Raw genomic sequence first — 19,364 nt, 5'->3', positions numbered from 1 at the left:
ATCCATATGATAAAATCTGAATTTACATGCATTTTTTTAACTAGATGGGTTTGGATCAAGGCTCTAATCCTTCCACTCCCTCTCCTCACAACCCGAAACCAACTTTTGTACCTGAGTTTGAACTATTAGGAACATAAAATAACCAACTACAGCTGTGCGCTTAACCACTAGCCCAAAACATCTGATGGTATACATTTTATTTGTGTGTTTAACTAATTAAATGTGTTTTGTTTTCTCTAATATATGTCTCTAATATCCAGAAAAATCCCACTGAAAGTTTTCTCGCAAGATATGTCTTACAAGTTGTGGTCTACTCAATCTGGAAAGAAAGGAATGGTCGCATGCACGAGGCAACTCCAAACACAGCTACTCAGCAAACGGTGTGGATCGACAAACAAATCAGAAATTAAATATCTTCCATTCGGCTTCACGGCGACAGGAGATACGACGAGAGTCTCCAACTCTGGTTTCAATCAAGACAATAGAAATTGTTCAAAAACTTTTCTTGTTTTTTTTTTTTTGGTTTTTTCTTTCAAACATTTCTACCAATCGTTGCACTTGATGTAAAAACGTATATTTTTTTCTTTTGAATATAATTTAACATTAAATTCAAAAAAAAAAAAGTGTTTTGTTATAATATTAAGTTACACTTTTCTTTTATTTTTGATACATTTTAAAACCAAAGATTTTGATTGAAGGAAACCAAAACAAAGGAAGATGTTCTTTCTTTTTTTTTTGCTAAAGACAAAGGAAGATGTTACTGAGTAAATCTTCATTTTTATCTGATTTTTTAATACAAATGACAGAAAAAATAGATTAAAACTTTATTTTCCATCGTAAATTTTTGGTTACATCACGTGTGCGCAAGGAATGAGATCCGGAATATTGGTCAAAGCTCTTAACTTGGGATCTAAAGTGTAAATATTATTATGAATTTTTTGCTGTATATATAAGAAACAAGCAAAGTTGTCTAAGAAATTAGTAGGAAGACACCAACCGGCAAATCATGGACTGCAAAAAGAAAGATAAATTGGTATTTGGTATAAGTTTGTTTTCACTTATAAAATTTGGGATTATGAGTAAAACCTTCAATTTAATTTTTGGATGCTTTTGATACAAATTTTGGGAAAAGGGCCTATTTCCATCCCTACTATTTGGACGGTTCCGTTTCCTACCCACACAACAGTTTTCGTAACAAATTTCAAATTAACTACCCATACTCTGTGTTTATAGTTGAATTCAACATTGACTCAAACGGACGTTAGTCAACCGTTAAAATAGTAGAGTCGGATGACACGGTGGCAATTCAAAAGAGGGAAAATGTCCTATTTCCACCCTTACTATTTGAACGGTTCCTTTTCTTACCCACACAACGAATTGGTGCCCATTTCAACAGTTTTTGGAACAAATTTCAAATTAAGCAGAATATCGAGCTATGGGAATGCTCACTGCTGAGCTCTTGTGGATCAAAGGTTTGTTGACGGATCTTGGAGTTGTGATGACACGTCTAATGAGCGTGTTTTGTGATAGTCAAGCTGCGATCCATATTAGTGCTAATCCGGTATTCCATGAGAGGACTAAACATGTTGAGGTTGATTGTCATATTGTGCGGGATGAGATTGTTAAGGGTACTATTTCAACGCAACATGTTTCGACTCATGCACAGCTGGCTGATATCTTCACCAAAGCTTTGGGACAGAAAGAGTTCAAAGATTTTCTCAGCAAGTTGGGTGTTCTTAATCTACACACTTCCAACTTGAGGGGGGGGGGTAATAGAGCCGGATCAAACCCTTGATATCAGGCCTATGATTAGAATCGGATCAGGCCTTTGATTATGGGCTTTATTAGGTTTAATATTTATGTATTTAGGGTTAGTATTCCCTAACTAGTATATATATGTATGTAGCCGTCTTATATCAATAACACAGATTTTTCAGCATCGTTTTGTGTAATTCTGACAACTTTATATTCAGGATTTTATTTAGATTTCGGTGATAGAAGATAAATCTAGCAGCACTAAACATTAAACACATTCTACTAGAATGAAACACCAATAAAAATATCAACACCATCAAGTCTTTAGATATTCATCTATTAATCCTTTATCAAAAAAAAAAGTCTTATATATAATTCGCAAAGATCTACTCTATATTCAGATTTAATATATAGTGACACTGAATTAATGATATATATTTAAAGCATAATTTAGATCACTACAAGAAATATGAGCATTGATAGCACATTGTAATAGCTCATTTTCCGTAACTGTTATTAAAGATGAAATATTGAATGAGGTTATCATATGATAGCACTTCAAAAATGCTAACCACGAAAATGAGTAAGAGGGAAACTAAATTTCAGCGGACAAACCTAAAATCACTATTAGCGGCAAAACTTAGTCAAAAATATTACACTTAGCAACCCAGTTTTTAAAGAATTTCAATTTTTTTTTTTGAACACCAGAAGAATTCTAATTATTTTCTTTCTTTATAAAGAAAAAAATTAAGGCCCTCTCACGTCTCACCTTCAACCCTAAATCCCTCTTTTCTCTATCTTCAAAAACAATTTCACACTCTCTAATCTTCCTCTTGTCTTCGTCGATGACGAGTCCAAAATTTGAAATCCATCTTCTCCTCATCGTCTTCTCCGATTTGGTCTGATTCGAGGTCAAATCTCCTTCATCCTGAGTTGGGTCTGTTGGTTTCTCCATCTATAGATCTAGATTCCCTTGTGGTTCGAGTTATGGAGAAGTTTAAGACGAATTCAAACAAAAGAGAGAACTCCTCAACTTCGATTTCAGAATCCATGGCTACCTCACGATTTTGCTATAGGTGGAGCTTATGGGATTAGATTTGGCTCACAATATGATGTTTCAGAGTGTTGAAAATGGAGGAATCGTGGCGGAGGAGGAGGATCTTGAGCTATTACAAGCCGAATTCTGAAACAAAATCAATTGATGAGAAGGCGAGTGGTGAAGCCGACGATGACGAGATTCTTGAGCTTCTTATTGATAAGATTTTTGAAATTCTTCAAACGAGAAGGAGATGAATCAGAAGTTTCAAAGGAGACGGATAGAGTGAGTGTAGAGTATTACGATCCTATGTGATTTTGTGGTTTGTGTTGTGGTTTCTGTAATTGAAGTTTTTAATTAGGTTTTCTCATTGTTGTTGTAGGGTATAGAAAGAGGTAAGAGTAAAGAAGACCAAATGGATGTCATTCATGCTTATTCCCATCTCTCGATTTCTCATTTCTTACCAACAACACAACTTAATCTTGTTTAGATTGGTTTCTCGTCTTTTACGTGATATATATGTATAATCTAATCATCTGTGTATTTAGCAATCACATCTGTGGTAACAATCTCTAAGATATTTTGAGGAACAATGGATTAGCAATAGAGAAAAGTAAGTAAAATCTCCATTCTTATCATCAACATTTATTATTACGTAAATCATAATTCAAGAACCTATTTCATCTTTGATCTGTTTTTAACAACATGGGTGTTAACGTTGATTGTAGGAATGAAAGAAGAGACAAAAGGAAGCATGGTCCTTCTCGTAAAATTGTGTTTCACATTGTCTCTTTGCTCTGGTAAGTATAAATTCCTTTCGCAAAGATGGAAAACAGGTTAATGCTGCAAATACACTTCATCTTTCTTCAGTTTTGGTCTGTTTATTTGATAAAATCTGAAATGTGTGTGTTTGTTTCTTGTTCTTTTGTTTATCCAGATTGCATACAGTAAAAGATAGATGCTACCTATTATTGATTTTTTTCTTCTTCTTCTTTTTTTCTTTTGCTGCTAGCTCTTCTTGGCTTTCTCCTGTCAAGTTTTCACAAGTCACAAGATTTTTGAGGAGCTTTCTTCCTTCCGAAAATCTTGGGTAAGTTCTTGTTGGCATAAACTTTTCATGATATTTTAGCTCTATCTCATGAGAAATGATACATTGTGTCTCTCTAATTCTTTATGCCATGTCTAATCTTTTCTTTGTTACTAACAAAAATCCATTAAATATTGGGGCAATAGTTTTTGTTCTTTTGTCAGTAAAAGGTTTTGTTTAATATATGCAGTAATCATTTTGAGAGACTACTGGAGAGTAATATGCAAAACTTGTTTGAGAAATTGAAACCTCTTGTGGGTTCAAGAGCTTGGGATTATTGTGTTCTTTGGAGACTAAACGAAGACCAAAGGTTGATTTGATTTCTTTTATGTAGTTAGTCTTTGATTTCTTCTATGTAGTCTCACTTGCTTTACTTATACAGAGACAACCAATAACAAAGAAAAGAACCAAACTGCAGAGGATATGGAGAAGGCAGCGAAGTGTGGACATCAACCTACGTTCTTGGAGGGAGAGAAAGAGCAAACCAATGGAGTTCTTCGTTATTAAGTCCATCTGAATTGCAGTACTTATGATGTTGTTTAAGACCTTGTTTTAACAAATGGTGTTGAGTTATAAACTATGTATCTTTTGATGATCTATGGAAAGAAACATGCTTTTAATAAATTGGTAATTAATTGGATTTCAAATATTTTAATTGAATATAATATATTACCGCATAAAAGGCGACATAAAACAAATTAAAGCATTTTAATAATGCTATGGTAGAAAGCATCTATAATAGCACGAAAAATGATTTATTACATAAAAAAAACAAAATTTAAAGTCGTTATATCAAAGCGTTTAACTAACGCTATGGTAGAATACTCTATCATAACATACGGAAAAAACGCTATCGTACATGGGGGGTCTACCATAACAGGGGCATAAGACAGCGTTTATGAAAACGCTATTGATGACATATAATAGCTTTTCTCTCTTGCTAATAATGTCGATATTTCTTGTAGTGGATCTTGGTAAATTGGTAATTAGATCTCATATAACTTATATAGTTCATGGCTAATGTCAATTATTCAAGATAATTAAAAAACATAGCAGATCAAAAACAGATCTGTATATATTTAAAGGAAATTTTCAACTTTACCATTAAAAAACATAGCAGACTAATTATTATTTTTTGTTATTTCATATCGGACCGAGATATGAATTAATTCACTCACTGTCAACTGATATTTTAGATGAAAATCTATGTAGGCATGTAGCTTTACATTTTTGAATGAGCTACTTTTTTTTCAAAATTACTTTCACAACTATATAGGTGACTAAATTTATTTTATATCTAAATCATGGATATAAAGCCAACTACTGTTTTGTAGTTAATGCTAAATCCTCTTAAAATAATCTTGTCATCACAAATTTCAAATGGTTAATTTGAAATTTGTTCCAAAAACTGTTGAAATGGGCACCAATTCGTTGTGTGGGTAGAAAAAGGAACTGTTCAAATAGTAAGGATGGAAATAAGACTTTTTCCCTCTTTTAAATTGCCACCGTATCATCCGACTCTACTATTTTAACGGTTGACTAACGTCCGTTTGAGTCAATGTTGAATTCAACTATAAACACAGAGTATGGGTAGTTAATTTGAAATTTGTTACGAAAACTGTTGAAATAAACACCAACTCGTTGTGTGGGTAGGAAACGGAACCGTCCAAATAGGTCCTTTTTTTAACAAATGAACTGCCATGGTAATAAAGAAAGATTACTCTCCTAAATACAAACATTTTTTTTTTAACAAATGAACTGCCATGGTAATAAAGAAAGATTACTTTGTAAGCGTAGTAGTTGTATTGTATTTGTATGAGTGTTTAAATGATCAATTAGTGGAACTTATTTCCCCATTTGGATTAATTAGCGCAAACATTCTACAACAACTATTTTACTTAAAATTTTACAAAAAGGAGATATTCATTTAAAAACTCCATACTATATGATAGTTAATTTTTATTGTTTTGTATCTATATGTTTGTTTATTTGTGGTTCTCAAGGAGTGGGATTCCCTTTTTATTTTGTCGGAATTAATTACGGATTTTGCCCTTTTTTATAATGGCATTTATGGATTTTGCCTTTTTTTGAATAGTTTGTGGATTTTGCCCTTTTTTAGACTCCAAAAATATGATTTAACATGCGTTTCATTCGTTATGTTTGGGTTTAGTCGGTTCCATTTGTTCTTAGGGTTTAGTATTTGGTATAATGTACGTATTTTTGCAAAAAAAAATCATAAATACGTATATTTTTAAGTGTTAAAAAAGGGCAAAATCCATAAACTATTCAAAAAGGGCAAAATCCATAAATGCCATTATAAAAAAGGGCAAAATCCGTAATAATCCCATTTTGTCGGATTCAATTGTTGTTTTGTTGCTAAGATTCAATGAAAAAAGCTTGTACTTGACATTGCCATGAAACTTCCCATTATAGCTTTAGGATCAACATTTTTCAATCATCAATGATGTAAGGTTGTCTTGGCCCATATATATATATATATATCTTTTTCATAATCAATCAAGATCTTCCTAATTATTGGTTGTATAAGAAAATCATCAATTATTAGTTCAGGTTATAAAAAGTTCATAATTTTCTTTTAATACTCGGAAAAGAATATTGTGTGAACTGAAAGCGATATGTATTATATATATGTAATGTAGGTTTAACATATTTGTATCATATGGATTGAGAGCGAAAAAATGGCTTGTCAAAGTTACTTCTATATAATATCGCTACAAATGAAAATTATCGCTCCATGCATGCATTATCATATACATAATTAGCTTTTTAGATTGATAGACTAATGGTATATGGCCGTTAGGGTCTTCTTCACCGGCATCAATATTCGGTTCCATCTCTCTTTAGCAAAAGATTATAAGTAATTATGGCCCCAAGAAAGAAAAGTGGCATCCACGAAAATATGTAAGCGACTTTGCGTACGGAAGAACATGAGTTTCAATGTGCATGTACTTGAAAAATCCAGGTGACTAAGTTCTTTAATGTCCTTAAAAAATTGTTAAACTAATCAGTGACATACAAGATAATCGACAAGAATAAAAAAAAATAGTTTTTGTTTTCTCATACTTAAGGCCATTCTTTCAGTTATACATATATTATTATTATCAAATGATATATATACATGCATATTCATCAGAGTTGTGTTTTTTGTTATGTTAGAAGAGCATTTGTAAAAGACTAAAAAAAAAAAACTAAAACTAGAAGGTCATATTTATAAAATATTCACTCTGTTTTAAAATATAAAATGTTTTTGACATTTGTTTTTATAGTATAAGATGTTTTGGAGATTTTGATGCAAATTTAAGTGTATTTAAGAACTTGTGACTATTTATATTCACCAGAATTCTTCATGTTTAGCTGACTTTTTTTTTTAACTAAATAAATGATACTAATACTTGTTAAAACAAACAAAAAACTGTATAAATATGCATGTTTTTACCTTAAACAATTTATATTTTAAAACAGAGGTAGAGAGAATATTCTGTTATTTATATATTAAATAGATTTTAATCAATTTATTTAATTTGGTTTGGCATTTTGGTATAAAAAAATCGGTTTGGATTTGAATCGATAAATTTGGAGTTGATTAGCATTTTGCGCCCACCCTTAAACAAAACATTTAAAGTTTTCTATATTTCTTTCTTTTTTGATAAAATATTCTATAAATTATCTTCTGCAAATTGGAAAGATTGTAATTGTTAATGAACACAAATAGTCAAACCTAAACATCTTATTATATAAATCTCCTTTTTATGTAAATTAGATTGCGACACGTGTCCAAAAATTAAATATTTTTCTAATCAAATAGGAAAACTAAAAAAATATATATATCAAGTTACCTATTTTTCAAAACTTTCTTGCCATATTTATTCAATATTTAATTTTGCTAAATATTTTATTATAAATAAATGTAGTCAATAATTTTCAATCAATTTTTGTACTAATTCAATAATTATAAGAAAAGTTAACATACACTTTAGAAGTCAACAAGAGATAAAAAAAAAACATAAAGATAAAGAAAAAATTAAAATAAAATTGAAAAATATCAAGCCGAAAAATTAATGATTTACAAATTATTTTGGTTGAAATATTCCAAAAACGTTTAAATTAATTTATAACTTTCTATAAAAATGTAATGTAAAGATGAAAATACTTAAATATAACTAGAGGATTTAAGGACAAACCGTTAAGGTCTTAGCTGCTTGAAGACCGCTAAGATAACCAGAATAATTTAACCGGTTATACGGGTTATTGACTTGGTTCATCATATTTATCCTCTACTACAAAATCGAGTTTACTTTTTTTATGATCACATTCATTCTCTTGACATCACAAATTTATAAAAGAATGAATATGATCATAAAAGAAGCGTACTTGGATTTTGGGGTAGAGGGCGAATACGATGAACCAATTCAATCAACTCAAATTAACAATAACTTTTTTCTCGCTACCTTAATAGTTTCCTAGCAGCTAAGACCTTAACGTCATGCCCTTAGTTTCATCTTGTAGAAAAAAAATATTTAGTTTTGAGAACTAAAATGCATACATAGAAAAATATAAGTAAAACGACGAGAATGTTGCTAGCTGACTACAAAAAAAATCCAATGGATAATTTGGGATTCCCTATTTCATTCCCAACCTTTTCATTTACCCATTTGAGGGTAATACTTGGAATTGAACGAATAAATACATACATATATATATATATATATATATATATATAATAATAATTTATGTCCTCGATAAAAATTATTCATGGATCTGCCATCTGAGTCCTACCAACTTATTTGGTATTATTATTAACGTAATATGTTTTTTTATTGACTATACATGTTTGTGGTAAAAAAGTTGACCAATTATTTTTTTTAAATAGAAACGTATTAAATTTTTTATTTTGACGGATATTTTAAGGAAGAAAATATATTGACCGAAACATTGGGGGAAGGTATTTTAACCAAATTAACCAAACCAACTAAAATGTGAACTTTGTTATTCACTTTAAGTTTAAATATATGATTTTGTGTATTTTGGTATTATCTTTTGTTATTTTATTTTATTTAGTTTTGATATTGATTTTGTTGTTGTAAGTTGTAACTTATATTACGATTATATAACTTTAATATGAAAATTGTATTATGATTTATATAGAAATATTCCATTTTAAGATAAATGGATTATATAAATTAAGATAAGGGTTATAACATTAAACAAATTAAATGGTGGTGGTGGTTGTATTCAAGTTCAATCTTTCTCATATATTAATTAAAATATAATTTCATTATTTTTAATTTTTATTATTCTAAGCTTGATATCTAAAAGAACTGTGAAACCATGGTAATCATTTTAGCAAAATTGTAACTAAATTTCATGGATATTTTAAGATAAATAAGTTGTATGTGATATTAGTAGCAATATATTTTTTTAACACTTAGTAGCAATATATTTTTGTTATTAAATTAGCCTCAAAAATATATTTCAAATTTTCTTTAATTAATTTATGAAACTAAATAAAAATTTGAATTTTCGATTCTGAAAGCTTTAATACTAACTTGTATAATTTTAAGTGTTAAAGTAAAACACTCTTATTATAAATTAATCTTTTAAAATATATTAAAGTCAAACAGATAATCAGATTCATAGTTAATTCAACTGAAAGTAAATATAATATTTACACAAAATTGCAAAAAATTTTTTTTTTTTAAATAAGCATTTAACTGTTAACCTGAGTATCACGCGAGTCTTAATCTAATTAAACAATAATCTTAAGAAAAGATTCAAAAATTTGATATTTTATTCACGACCGAACAAAAACAAGACACAAGATCGGTCTCGCCACCTTACCACCAATCACAATATCAGCAAGATCGTTGGGTTCTTATAAGTAGAAGAGGAAATCAAATGCGGACAAAATAGGGTAGACAGAGAGAATAAAAAGACAAATGGTGTAAGTGATTTTGTCCTTTTCAGTGAATGACTTTTTGAAACCACCACAAGCTTTAGTGTGTTTATCGAGAAGGTAAAAGCTCGTGAGAAGGCACACACTACCTCCGGTATATCTCAGGTCGTCTCTGAATGCTTCCACAAGTTCATTTGGTGTAGCCACAATAAGAAGAATCGCTGCACTTGGGATATCTAGCGATTCTGCAAGTTGTTATTAACTTATAGTTAAACAATACACAAAAAGACTTGAACCAATTCTTAGGGTTGAGAAAAAACACCATTAGCGTAAGCACCAAACCGAAACTGAACCAAGCTGTTTATAAATCGTTCTGTTTCATTATTGTAAGATCTGGACAACAGAAACCGAACTGAAACCATCGTTTTGTATAACTGACCCAAACCAAACAAATGTAAAGAAACCAAAATTATTAAACCTTTAACACTTTAAAATGAAAATTTTACCAAAAATAGATACAATCAAATTAATAATTTTCTAAAACAACTTATTATTTCTTGCAATTTTAAAGTTACTTTTAAACAAAATTGAACGGTAACTACATCAAACCATAGTGAATTACAAATGGTTTTATATGGTTCACTTTATGTCAGAACAAAAAACCAAATCCCGAACCAAACCGTATACTGGATTGTCCACCTCTACAGTTTGATCGAATGATTATTTATAGGATATCCCAAACTGTTCTCTTGCTTTACTATATATATATATTAGAAACTTCATTTGAAGATTAATAACGTCGTAATTAATATTGTTCTCAACGTTATAAGATTGCGTACCAGGAAAATTGTTTGGTAAAAAAAGCCTGAGAACAACGGTGAGCAGAGCGATCCATTTCCCAAACCCGGTCCTGCGAACACACATTGAATATTCAATCCGTTACATGCTCAACAACAACAACAACAACAAATTAAAGGTTACTTTGTGTGTATTGATTGTTACCTCAAGAACTGGAAAATAACAATAGGAAGGCTAGAGAAGAGGTAAGGAGCTAATAGTGAAGTCATTATGTTGTTTGAGTACTTCCATTTGGTTCGATCCAATATCATCAGAAAACTTCACCCAAAAAATAATTAAAGTAATAAACACAAACCACAAAAAAAAAAAGGAGAAAACATAAATCCAAATGTTTTAAACATGAAAGATATGACTGACACTGCAACGAAGGACGTGACCCATCTTAGGAACAACATGACCATATCTGGGACTCCATAGCTGTGGATTAGCTTCCCTGCAGCGGCTTGGACCTCATTCAGAAACTCAATCTTTTCCATTTTTCAATATAAAATAAAAGAAACCAAAATACAAAAAAAAAAACAGAAGCAGAGCAGAACTCAAGTTATAAAAAGGAACAAGCTAAGAAGACCCAAAACTTTAACAAAGAAGACCCAAAACTGAAGTCTTCGTCTTTGTGGCTACTTTCTTAATATTCAAAGATGACCTTGTGCATATGATTATGTCATTGTCATTTGTCACGGACTGCTATAATTATTTTTAAGCCATCCGTAGTTGAAAAAGTCTTGAGAAGATATTTCCAAAACTACATTGCAAAATGCTAAGATATTCTTTAGCAAAATAAAAATGCTAAGATATTTAAATATCTTAAAAATAAGTGATAAATTTCTGAAATTTCTACATTTCGGTGTAAAATTTGGTCTTCCACATGTAGTGATAACTTTTTTTACTGGTTTGGGGTTTTCTGCCCATGGAGACTTGGAGTGATATAAATGGTTGTTGTCTTGCCAAAGAAATGTTGTGGTTTAAAAACTAAAAAATCATTGTTATAATTTTAAAATGTGAATTTTGTTATTCACTTTAATTTTAAATATATGATTTTGTTTATTTTGGTATTGTCTTTTGTTATATTTTTTTAGTTTCGATATTTATTTTGTTGTTGTATGATTACGGGTAATCTTTGTAATTTGAATCTAAATGGGCCTGGTTATCCTACCTGGTCCATAGGCTCTGTCTGGAGCTTCCTTCGCTATGATCTGCGTTTTCATTGTTTCCTGAGAGATATTTTTTAGTGGAATCTTGGGTCTTTTTGTGAAATAGATTTGAAATAGAAAATTTTGAGGCTGAAAGTGGATTTGACGTACGTTACGTTCCATTATTCTTTAATTAAAATCTTTTTTGTTACCCATTTTTATCAAAGAATCTCAATGGAGATGACGTGTCACGTCATTTGACAATGAAATTATTTTGTTATCTTGTATATTATCAAATTTTTTCGAATTTTCTATTTCACATCTGAGAGTCTTTTTTTCTTGTGTTATCTAAAAAATGGCTTCCACTGTTTCGCTTTCTTTACTCAGCGGCGGTGGTGGAGCTCTTCAGGCGCGTTGCACAAGAAATGTGCATGTTAGCCCACGAGCGGCGCATTCTAACAAACCCGCGCCTCCATCGTTCTCACTAACCGGCGCATCTCGCAGGAATCTCCTCTTTTCCCTGACGGCAGCGACGGTGATGACAGGACTTCAGTCGGCATCAATGGCGGAGAATATTCCTTTTTTTGGTATAAGAAAGAAGCTGAATAAGGCAGAAGAAGAAGCGGTGGAGATCGTGAAGGAAGGCTTTGAGACGGCGGAGAAAGGTGTTGATGCGGCGGAGAGAGGATTAGAAGCGGCGGAGAGAGGTGTAGAGTCGGCGGAGAAGGAAATCGTGACGGCGGTTAGCTTTAATGGATTGACACAAGCCGGAGCCGTTGTGGCGGCTGAGTTCGTCGGGGTTCTTGTCGCTACGTCAGTGGTGAATGGGATTTTAGGACCAGAAGCCCAGAAATCTTAGGATAAATCTAATGCTATATGTGTACTTTTTATGTTGGAATTAAAGAAAAAGCTGTCTAAATTTTTGTGTTAATTAAGTTTTGTAATATCATAAACTCTATACATGAAAAAGATCAGAATTATGTGGTCTATTTTGTTTCAGTTTTTTTTAGTTTTATTTTTGTCGGAAGTAACTAAACTGTGTGGCTCTTAGTATAGCTTTAGGCTGTTAATGGAGAAAAAAAAAAATTGACCACATAAGATCGACACAGAGATCGAGTTTAAATCTGGGCGGTGGACAAAGGCGAAGAATCCGATCTACTAGCGTTGTCGAAAACAAGGGCCACTGCTTTGAGACATTGTCGTCAGATCGAACTATTGCTTGGAGTTTTCGAATCCCTGCTCCGATTCAAAACCGACTTCAAGACGAACCCGCAACAATCCTTACGACATAGATTAACTTTCTGACACTCCGCCACCCAATTTGTCGAGTCCTCACCAAGCAAAACGACACACAGATCTAAGCCCCCAACCTCCGGTGCCGAGAACCGAGATCCTTCTCCGAGACACAACAATTTCAAACCCGGAACGATGGAAGCAACCCACGGCAGCTATACAGAGGTGATGGCTCAGTCAACCTCGCAACAGCCGGAATCCACGAAAGCCTTTTCAGATCCAAGAAGAACCTGCTGTTAACCATCGAAATAAGCAACAAAACCCCACCTGTCCACAAAACGACTTCCGCCGCGGCAATAACATCCATCCCATCGGTTGAGCCGTGAGAGGCTCTACCGCAATTCCTTCTGGCGTCCTCAAACCGAGGAATCAGATCAGGAACTCTCTCCTCCACCGGGAAAGAACCACCGCTGCATCGTCTAATGGACCTCCACCCATGCCGCTAACGGATAGAAGTGTCTGCCTCACTCCTACTAAGCATTTGAACTTCTCAGGTCCTTTACTGAAGATCAATGCCTAACAAGAACCTAGATCTGGGAAAAAAAGAAGAACTTTCGAGAGAGAGAAAATTTTCTTCCCATTTTCTTCCCCACCAAAACTGCATGTTTTGCTCATGGTTTGATTTCGGTGTGAGGTTTTTTTTTCGGTTTTACTGGTGCTTCCGGTGTTCACAAATTCTATGAGAAAGCTTGGTGAGAGTCTAGTTCCTTTGTTCAATTATAGACTTTAGGTTTCATTTTTTTTGTGTGTGTTTATCTTCTTTAGATTTTTGTTTCTTTCTTTATTTTTTTATAGTTAATCTAAACCAATTTTCCCGTTTTGTTGGGACTTTGTTTCTTTTTTTTTTTGCTAAATTTTTGGAGATATCTTGTTCGTCTGTCGGCTAAGATAATTTCAACTTGTATCTTTTATTAGATTTTTAATACAATTCAGATGAAAAAAAATATTTTTCTACATGTACCGCAGTTGGACGGTACCAAACTTATTTTATTATATATAGAGACTGAAAAAAATTAATATTTTTTAACTTACTACTATAATATATCTAAAATCCTATACTATTGTTATGGAAGTACATTAAAGAAAAATGCCCTTTGCAAGATATTACATAAGAATAGCATTGGAGATAAAATTTAAAAGAGTAAACTAATTTATCTCATTAATAATAAACAAGTCAAATACTAATTTATGTAATTTAATCAAATTATAAAAACAAAACTACATTATTAATTAAAAAAATGACAAATCAAAATGAACATATAAGATTTGATATATAACTTAGCAAATTAATTTGTTATTAATCATTATACTTCACTTCTCATCTTGATATACGGGTCGGATTCGGGTAAAACCTGATCGGGTACGGGTGTTTCGGGTAGAGGAGCTTAGGACCCAATTGGGTAAATGAAAAAAATCGGTTCGGTTTCGGTTCGGGTCCTTTCGGGTTCGGGTATAGATTTTCAGAACCGCTAAATATCCGCTATATAAATGTTCGGGTTTTCAGGTAAATACCCGGGTTTTGGGGTAAATACCCGGGTTTTCGGGTAAATATTTGGGTTTTCGGACAAAAATTCAAATTTTGGGTTTTCAAAAAAAAATTCGGGTATTTTCGAGTTCGGATTCGGGTCAGATTTAGGTTCGGGTTTTTGGATATATGAGTTTAGGACTCAATAGGGTAATTCTAAAATTTTTGATTCTGATTCGGGTCGAATTTTTTGGGTTGGTTCCGGTTTTGTTACTCGATTCTAGTTTTTTTTGCCCAGCCCTAATCTAGTTTCTCATTATTTATTTGAACAGTTAATGTAAAATGCTAAAGAATGTAGTATATTATTTTTTAGATTCTGAATTTGAAAGTTAAATTCAAGGCCTAGTAAATTTCAAGAATAATCAGTTAAAAACAGAAAAGCAATATTTAAAAATAACTAACTTTTACTCCAATGCAAATGAATTTGATTTTCTTCTCCTCTCAAAATTGAATTAGTCTTCTACTAATTATGCAAATTAAAATATCAGAGCTAGCTTATCTCTCGTATATATAGATTAATTTGGCTGAAAATTGATGTAACATAATCATGTCTTTTTTATAAAAATAATTAATTAAATGTTCATAATTGTGTTTTTTTTTGTTTGAGAAAATTGATCAAAACATTCGAAGGATGATCAAAATGTCCTTTTCTTGTTCTTGGTTTCTTGTGTTTAAAGCTAAAACGTATATGATTGTGTGTTTTTTGTGCTTCAAGATATATCTTACATGTCCTTTTCCTTGGCCTCTATGTCTGAATTCCATTTTTTTTAAATAGTGTTGTGTTTTGAAAGAGAATGGCTTCAACACCTTGTACAGCATGCAAGCTCTTGAAGCGTATATATAGATATATTTAGAATATTTACAGCAAGCGACATGTTAAATGTAATGTATTATATTATAAAAATAGTTATGATCTTTATAACAAACATGTTAAGATTATATGTTGAGATGGGTAAAATAAGGTTTGACATAATTTGATAATTTGATTATGGAAGCAACTTTAAATAATAAATGATGGATTGTGTACGTAATGTGTTCATTGAGATTCTAAAATGAAAACATAGACTCCATGCACGAGTTGAATTTAGTATTATTATATACCAAAAATATGTTCATAACATATTTAGTTATGCGAATAATTGCTAAATTCAGTAAATAGCTCAAACAAATCTCTATTTCAATAACCAAAAAATTACAAATTGAAAAAGGAACGTCCTAAATTAATTTAAAATAATAGCTAACTTCCTTAATTGACTTAAAATAATCTACGTTTTTAGATGCAACTCATTTATGATATTTTAATTTTTGATCTAATTGAATTATAATTTATTCAAATTTTAATTTTCTAACTCATTGTTCAAACAATATTAATTTTTTAAAAGTAATAGTACTTTCCATTTTCTTATATCTTAAGAAAAATTATCCATAATTAATTATTATATAAAAAAGGAAAATATATTCATTCTAATATTATATATAGGAACAGACAAAAAAAAAATATTTTTTACACTTACTACTGTAATATATCAAAACTTTATTCTAAAATTTGTAATAGATAAAATTCAACCCGTGCTATAGTACGGGTCATGATCTAGTTTTTCATTATTTATTTGAACAGTTAATGTATAATGCTAAAGAATATAGTATATTATTTTGATTCTGAATATGAAAGTTAAATTCAAGACCTAGTAAATGATCAAGAATAATCAGTTAAATACAGAAAATCAATATCTAAAAATAACTAACTTTTACTCCAATGCAAATGAATTTGATTTTCTTCTCCTCTCAAAATTGAATTAGTCTTCTACTAATTATGCAAATTAAAATATCAGAGCTAACTTATCAGATAACACTTCAAATTTGATTTTCATTCCTTTGTTCAATTATAGAGCTTAGGTTTCATTTTTTCTTCGTGTTTATCCTCTTTAGTTTTTTTGTTTCTTTGTTTGTTTTCTTATAGTTGATCTAAACTAATTTTCCCGTTTTGTTGGGACTTCGTTTTTTTTTTCGGCTACATTTTTGGGATATCTTGTTCGTCTGTTTGTACAGAACCGCTTCATGCCACTTATGTAAACAACATTTCCCAGAAATGACTCTTCTGAGCTCTATTTAATTTCAGATGACAAAAAAAAAATTTCAATATCATACATTTTTTAAAAATGTATAATTTTATATACTACAATAGACATTTTAAATATTTTAATATGTAACCTTTAAAAATAGTTTTACTTGATTTTTTAAAGAATATTGTGGAAGTCGAAACTAACACAATCGAGATTTGTCTAGGGTTTTAATTTAGGGATACGATAAATGTGAATTCTCAAAGAACAACAGAAACAATTGTAACCAAAGATGGTGTTCTTGATCTTATTGATGAAAAAGTAGTTTTGATCGTACAAGAGTTTGATCGTAAAAGAAAAGATGTTTGTGCTATGAGAGCTTTGCGTAGTGTAAATTCTAGAGCGATATTGCTTGTCCCCTTCTGTGAGAGCCTTGAGTCTTCTTATATAGGGATGGTAAACCGCCTCTCCAGCGATATTCTCGGAAGATTTCCATTTATCTTGAAGTCCGCTTAGAATATCGCGGATTAGGATAGTTTCCTTATTCTTCGGGGTTTTCGGAAGTTTTCCTGATTTGAGTTGATCCTTCGAGATTCTCCCTTATCATTTCCGGGCATTTCAGAAATGATCCCTCTTTTTCGGAAATGATGCCGTTCTTTTCGGAAGTGATACTATGGAAGTGATTTTTTAACCAAGTCTTTGCCTCGGGTGACTCTGAAGACTTCACCTCAGGTGACTCTGATGACTTCACCTCGGGTGAAACTGAAGACTTCGCCTCGGGTGACTTTGCAGATTTCGCCTCGGGTCACTCTGAAGACTTTGCCTCGGGTGACACTAAAGACTTCGCCTCGGGTGACTTTGCAGACTTCGCCTCGGGAACAATACACATTTCACCTCGGGTAGCACTGAGACTTTGCCTCAGGTAGCACTGAGCCTCGGGTAGCACTGAGCCTCGGGTAGCACTGAGACTTTGCCTCGGGGTAACTGCAGTATAAGGCTCGGCAGTGTACCCCGAGCTGACTGTGTACCCCGAGCTGACTGGCAGACTGACTGGCAGGTTACCCGAGCTGACTGGCAGACTGACAGGCAGGGTACCCGAGCTGACTGGCAGACTGACTGGCACGGTACCCGAGCTGACTGGCAGACTGACTGGCACGGTACCCGAGCTGACTGGCAGGGTATCCGAGCTGACTGACAGGGTATCCGAGCTGACTGGCAGACTGACTGGCAGGATACGAGCTGACTGGCAGACTGACTGGCAGGGTACCCGAGCTGGCTGGCAGACTGACTGGCAGGGTACCCGAGCTGACTGGCAGACTGACTGGCAGGGTATCCGAGCTGACTGGTAGACTGACTGGCAGGGTACCCGAGCTGACTGGCAGATTGACTGGCAGGGTACCCGAGCTGACTGGCAGATTGACTGGCAGGGTACCCGAGCTCACTGGCAGACTGACTGGCAGGGTACCCGAGCTGACTGGCAGACTGACTGGCAGGGTATCCGAGCTGACTGGCAGGGTATCCGAGCTGACTAGCAGATTGACTGGCAGGGTACCCGAGTTGACTGGCAGGGTACCCCGAGCTGATTAGCAGGATAACCCGAGGTGTTGAAGTTTGGCTCGGTCTCAAAGGATGGGTGAAATCCGACCCCAACAGTTAGCCCCCCAGCTCGTTGACTTGGGGAGCAAGTGTGACGAGCTTCATGAACAGGCTGACCGAGCCGTTTACCATTCCCGGTGCTTCATCCCTGACGGTTCACATCTCTTCGGGATAATGAGGTGGCTCATGCGAAGAAGGCCGCCAAGAGGGAGGTCGCCGCCGAATTTACCGAGGAAGTCATGGCGTCCATGGCGAAAGTCGCTCTATTCGACCAAGTGTGCGACCGATACATGTACTTTATGCAGGAGAAAGCCAATGGTGAGTTGATCGCCGAGCTGGAGAACAGCAAGAAGATTGAGAATGGGAAGAAGAAGTGCTGAAGTGGAAAAGCGGAGTACGCCGATGCTGAGGCTGAATACATCAGACTTGGTTCTTGAGTTGCAGGAGGATCTGAAGGTTTTCCCAGGGTCTCCGGACTCTGTCCACGAAAACCTCGGAAATAGATCGATTAAAGAAAACGCAGTTGAAGTAGGTGTCACCGACTTAGGGATCAAGTGTAACGAGCTTCATGAACGAGCAGACCGAGCTGTTAGCTTCTACTTCGAGTCGCCAGTGAACCTGAGGCGGCACTCTTAGAACCGTCCTTTTTCTTCTTTTTTGGTTGTAGTGTAAGATTGTGCATGGATGACTTTGTCGTTGTATTTTTGCAAAGTAAATACAAACGCTATTTTCAAAGATCCTTGTCTTCGAAGAGAATACAATGATTTTGAATAGTTTCCGTATCGAAACATCTTTTTGTCTTTAGTAAAAAAGAATTATGTAGCCGGAGCGAAAGATAGATATCAGTGTTAAGATAAACTAGGTTTAGTAGCCGGAGCGAAAGATAGGTACCAGTGTTAAGATAAACTGGGTTTTAGCAGCCGGAGCGAAAGATAGGTACCAGTGTTAAGATAAACTGGGTTTTGGCAGAAAGATTTGAACGTTCACGGTCGCGACCCGATTCGATTCAATCGATAACTAGTGCTTAGAAGCAAACTGGGGCACCAGTGTTAAGATTTTACTGGGGTTTCTGAAGACAATTTCATCTTTGGTCGGATATCTTCGACCAGA

The 19,364-nt window shown here is 33.4% G+C and overlaps 3 protein-coding genes across 7 annotated transcripts; 2 read left to right on the top strand and 1 right to left on the bottom strand.

Moving 5' to 3' along the window:
* The first annotated feature begins 2,460 nt into the window (after window positions 1–2,460).
* Window positions 2,461–4,496, top strand: LOC110229345. Of its 5 annotated transcripts, none has more exons than XR_002332745.1 (6): window positions 2,461–3,076; window positions 3,174–3,404; window positions 3,520–3,591; window positions 3,804–3,881; window positions 4,069–4,188; window positions 4,261–4,496. XR_002332745.1 is itself a non-coding variant. In XM_021029258.1 (6 exons), the coding sequence occupies exons 3-6, from the start codon at window positions 3,497–3,499 to the stop codon at window positions 4,409–4,411; spliced, it is 408 nt and encodes a 135-aa protein (XP_020884917.1). In that variant the 5' UTR covers window positions 2,462–3,076; window positions 3,174–3,186; window positions 3,340–3,496; the 3' UTR covers window positions 4,412–4,496. The 5 variants fall into 5 exon arrangements, 4 of the variants coding, with proteins under 4 accessions (XP_020884915.1, XP_020884917.1, XP_020884914.1 ...); XM_021029258.1 differs by having other exon boundaries at window positions 2,462–3,076; window positions 3,174–3,186; window positions 3,340–3,591; window positions 4,297–4,496; XM_021029255.1 differs by having other exon boundaries at window positions 2,462–3,076; window positions 3,174–3,591; window positions 4,297–4,496.
* Window positions 4,497–9,658: 5,162 nt separating this feature from the next.
* On the bottom strand, window positions 9,659–11,243 carry LOC9316588 (cold-regulated 413 plasma membrane protein 3). Its single transcript, XM_002878648.2, has 4 exons — window positions 11,008–11,243; window positions 10,795–10,908; window positions 10,632–10,702; window positions 9,659–10,037 (listed from the first exon to the last, which is right to left on the bottom strand). The coding sequence occupies exons 1-4, from the start codon at window positions 11,124–11,126 to the stop codon at window positions 9,772–9,774; spliced, it is 570 nt and encodes a 189-aa protein (XP_002878694.1). The 5' UTR covers window positions 11,127–11,243; the 3' UTR covers window positions 9,659–9,771.
* Window positions 11,244–11,961: 718 nt separating this feature from the next.
* Window positions 11,962–12,779, top strand: LOC9314761. Its single transcript, XM_021029291.1, has one exon. The coding sequence runs from the start codon at window positions 12,136–12,138 to the stop codon at window positions 12,637–12,639; it is 504 nt and encodes a 167-aa protein (XP_020884950.1). The 5' UTR covers window positions 11,962–12,135; the 3' UTR covers window positions 12,640–12,779.
* Window positions 12,780–19,364: the final 6,585 nt, after the last annotated feature.

This window comes from Arabidopsis lyrata (genome assembly GCF_000004255.2).
Source record: "Arabidopsis lyrata subsp. lyrata unplaced genomic scaffold ARALYscaffold_4, whole genome shotgun sequence".
NCBI classification, from domain to species: Eukaryota; Viridiplantae; Streptophyta; class Magnoliopsida; order Brassicales; family Brassicaceae; genus Arabidopsis; species Arabidopsis lyrata.
The sequence above is the reverse complement of the archived record's forward strand: the minus strand, read 5'-3'. Positions and strand labels throughout refer to the sequence as shown.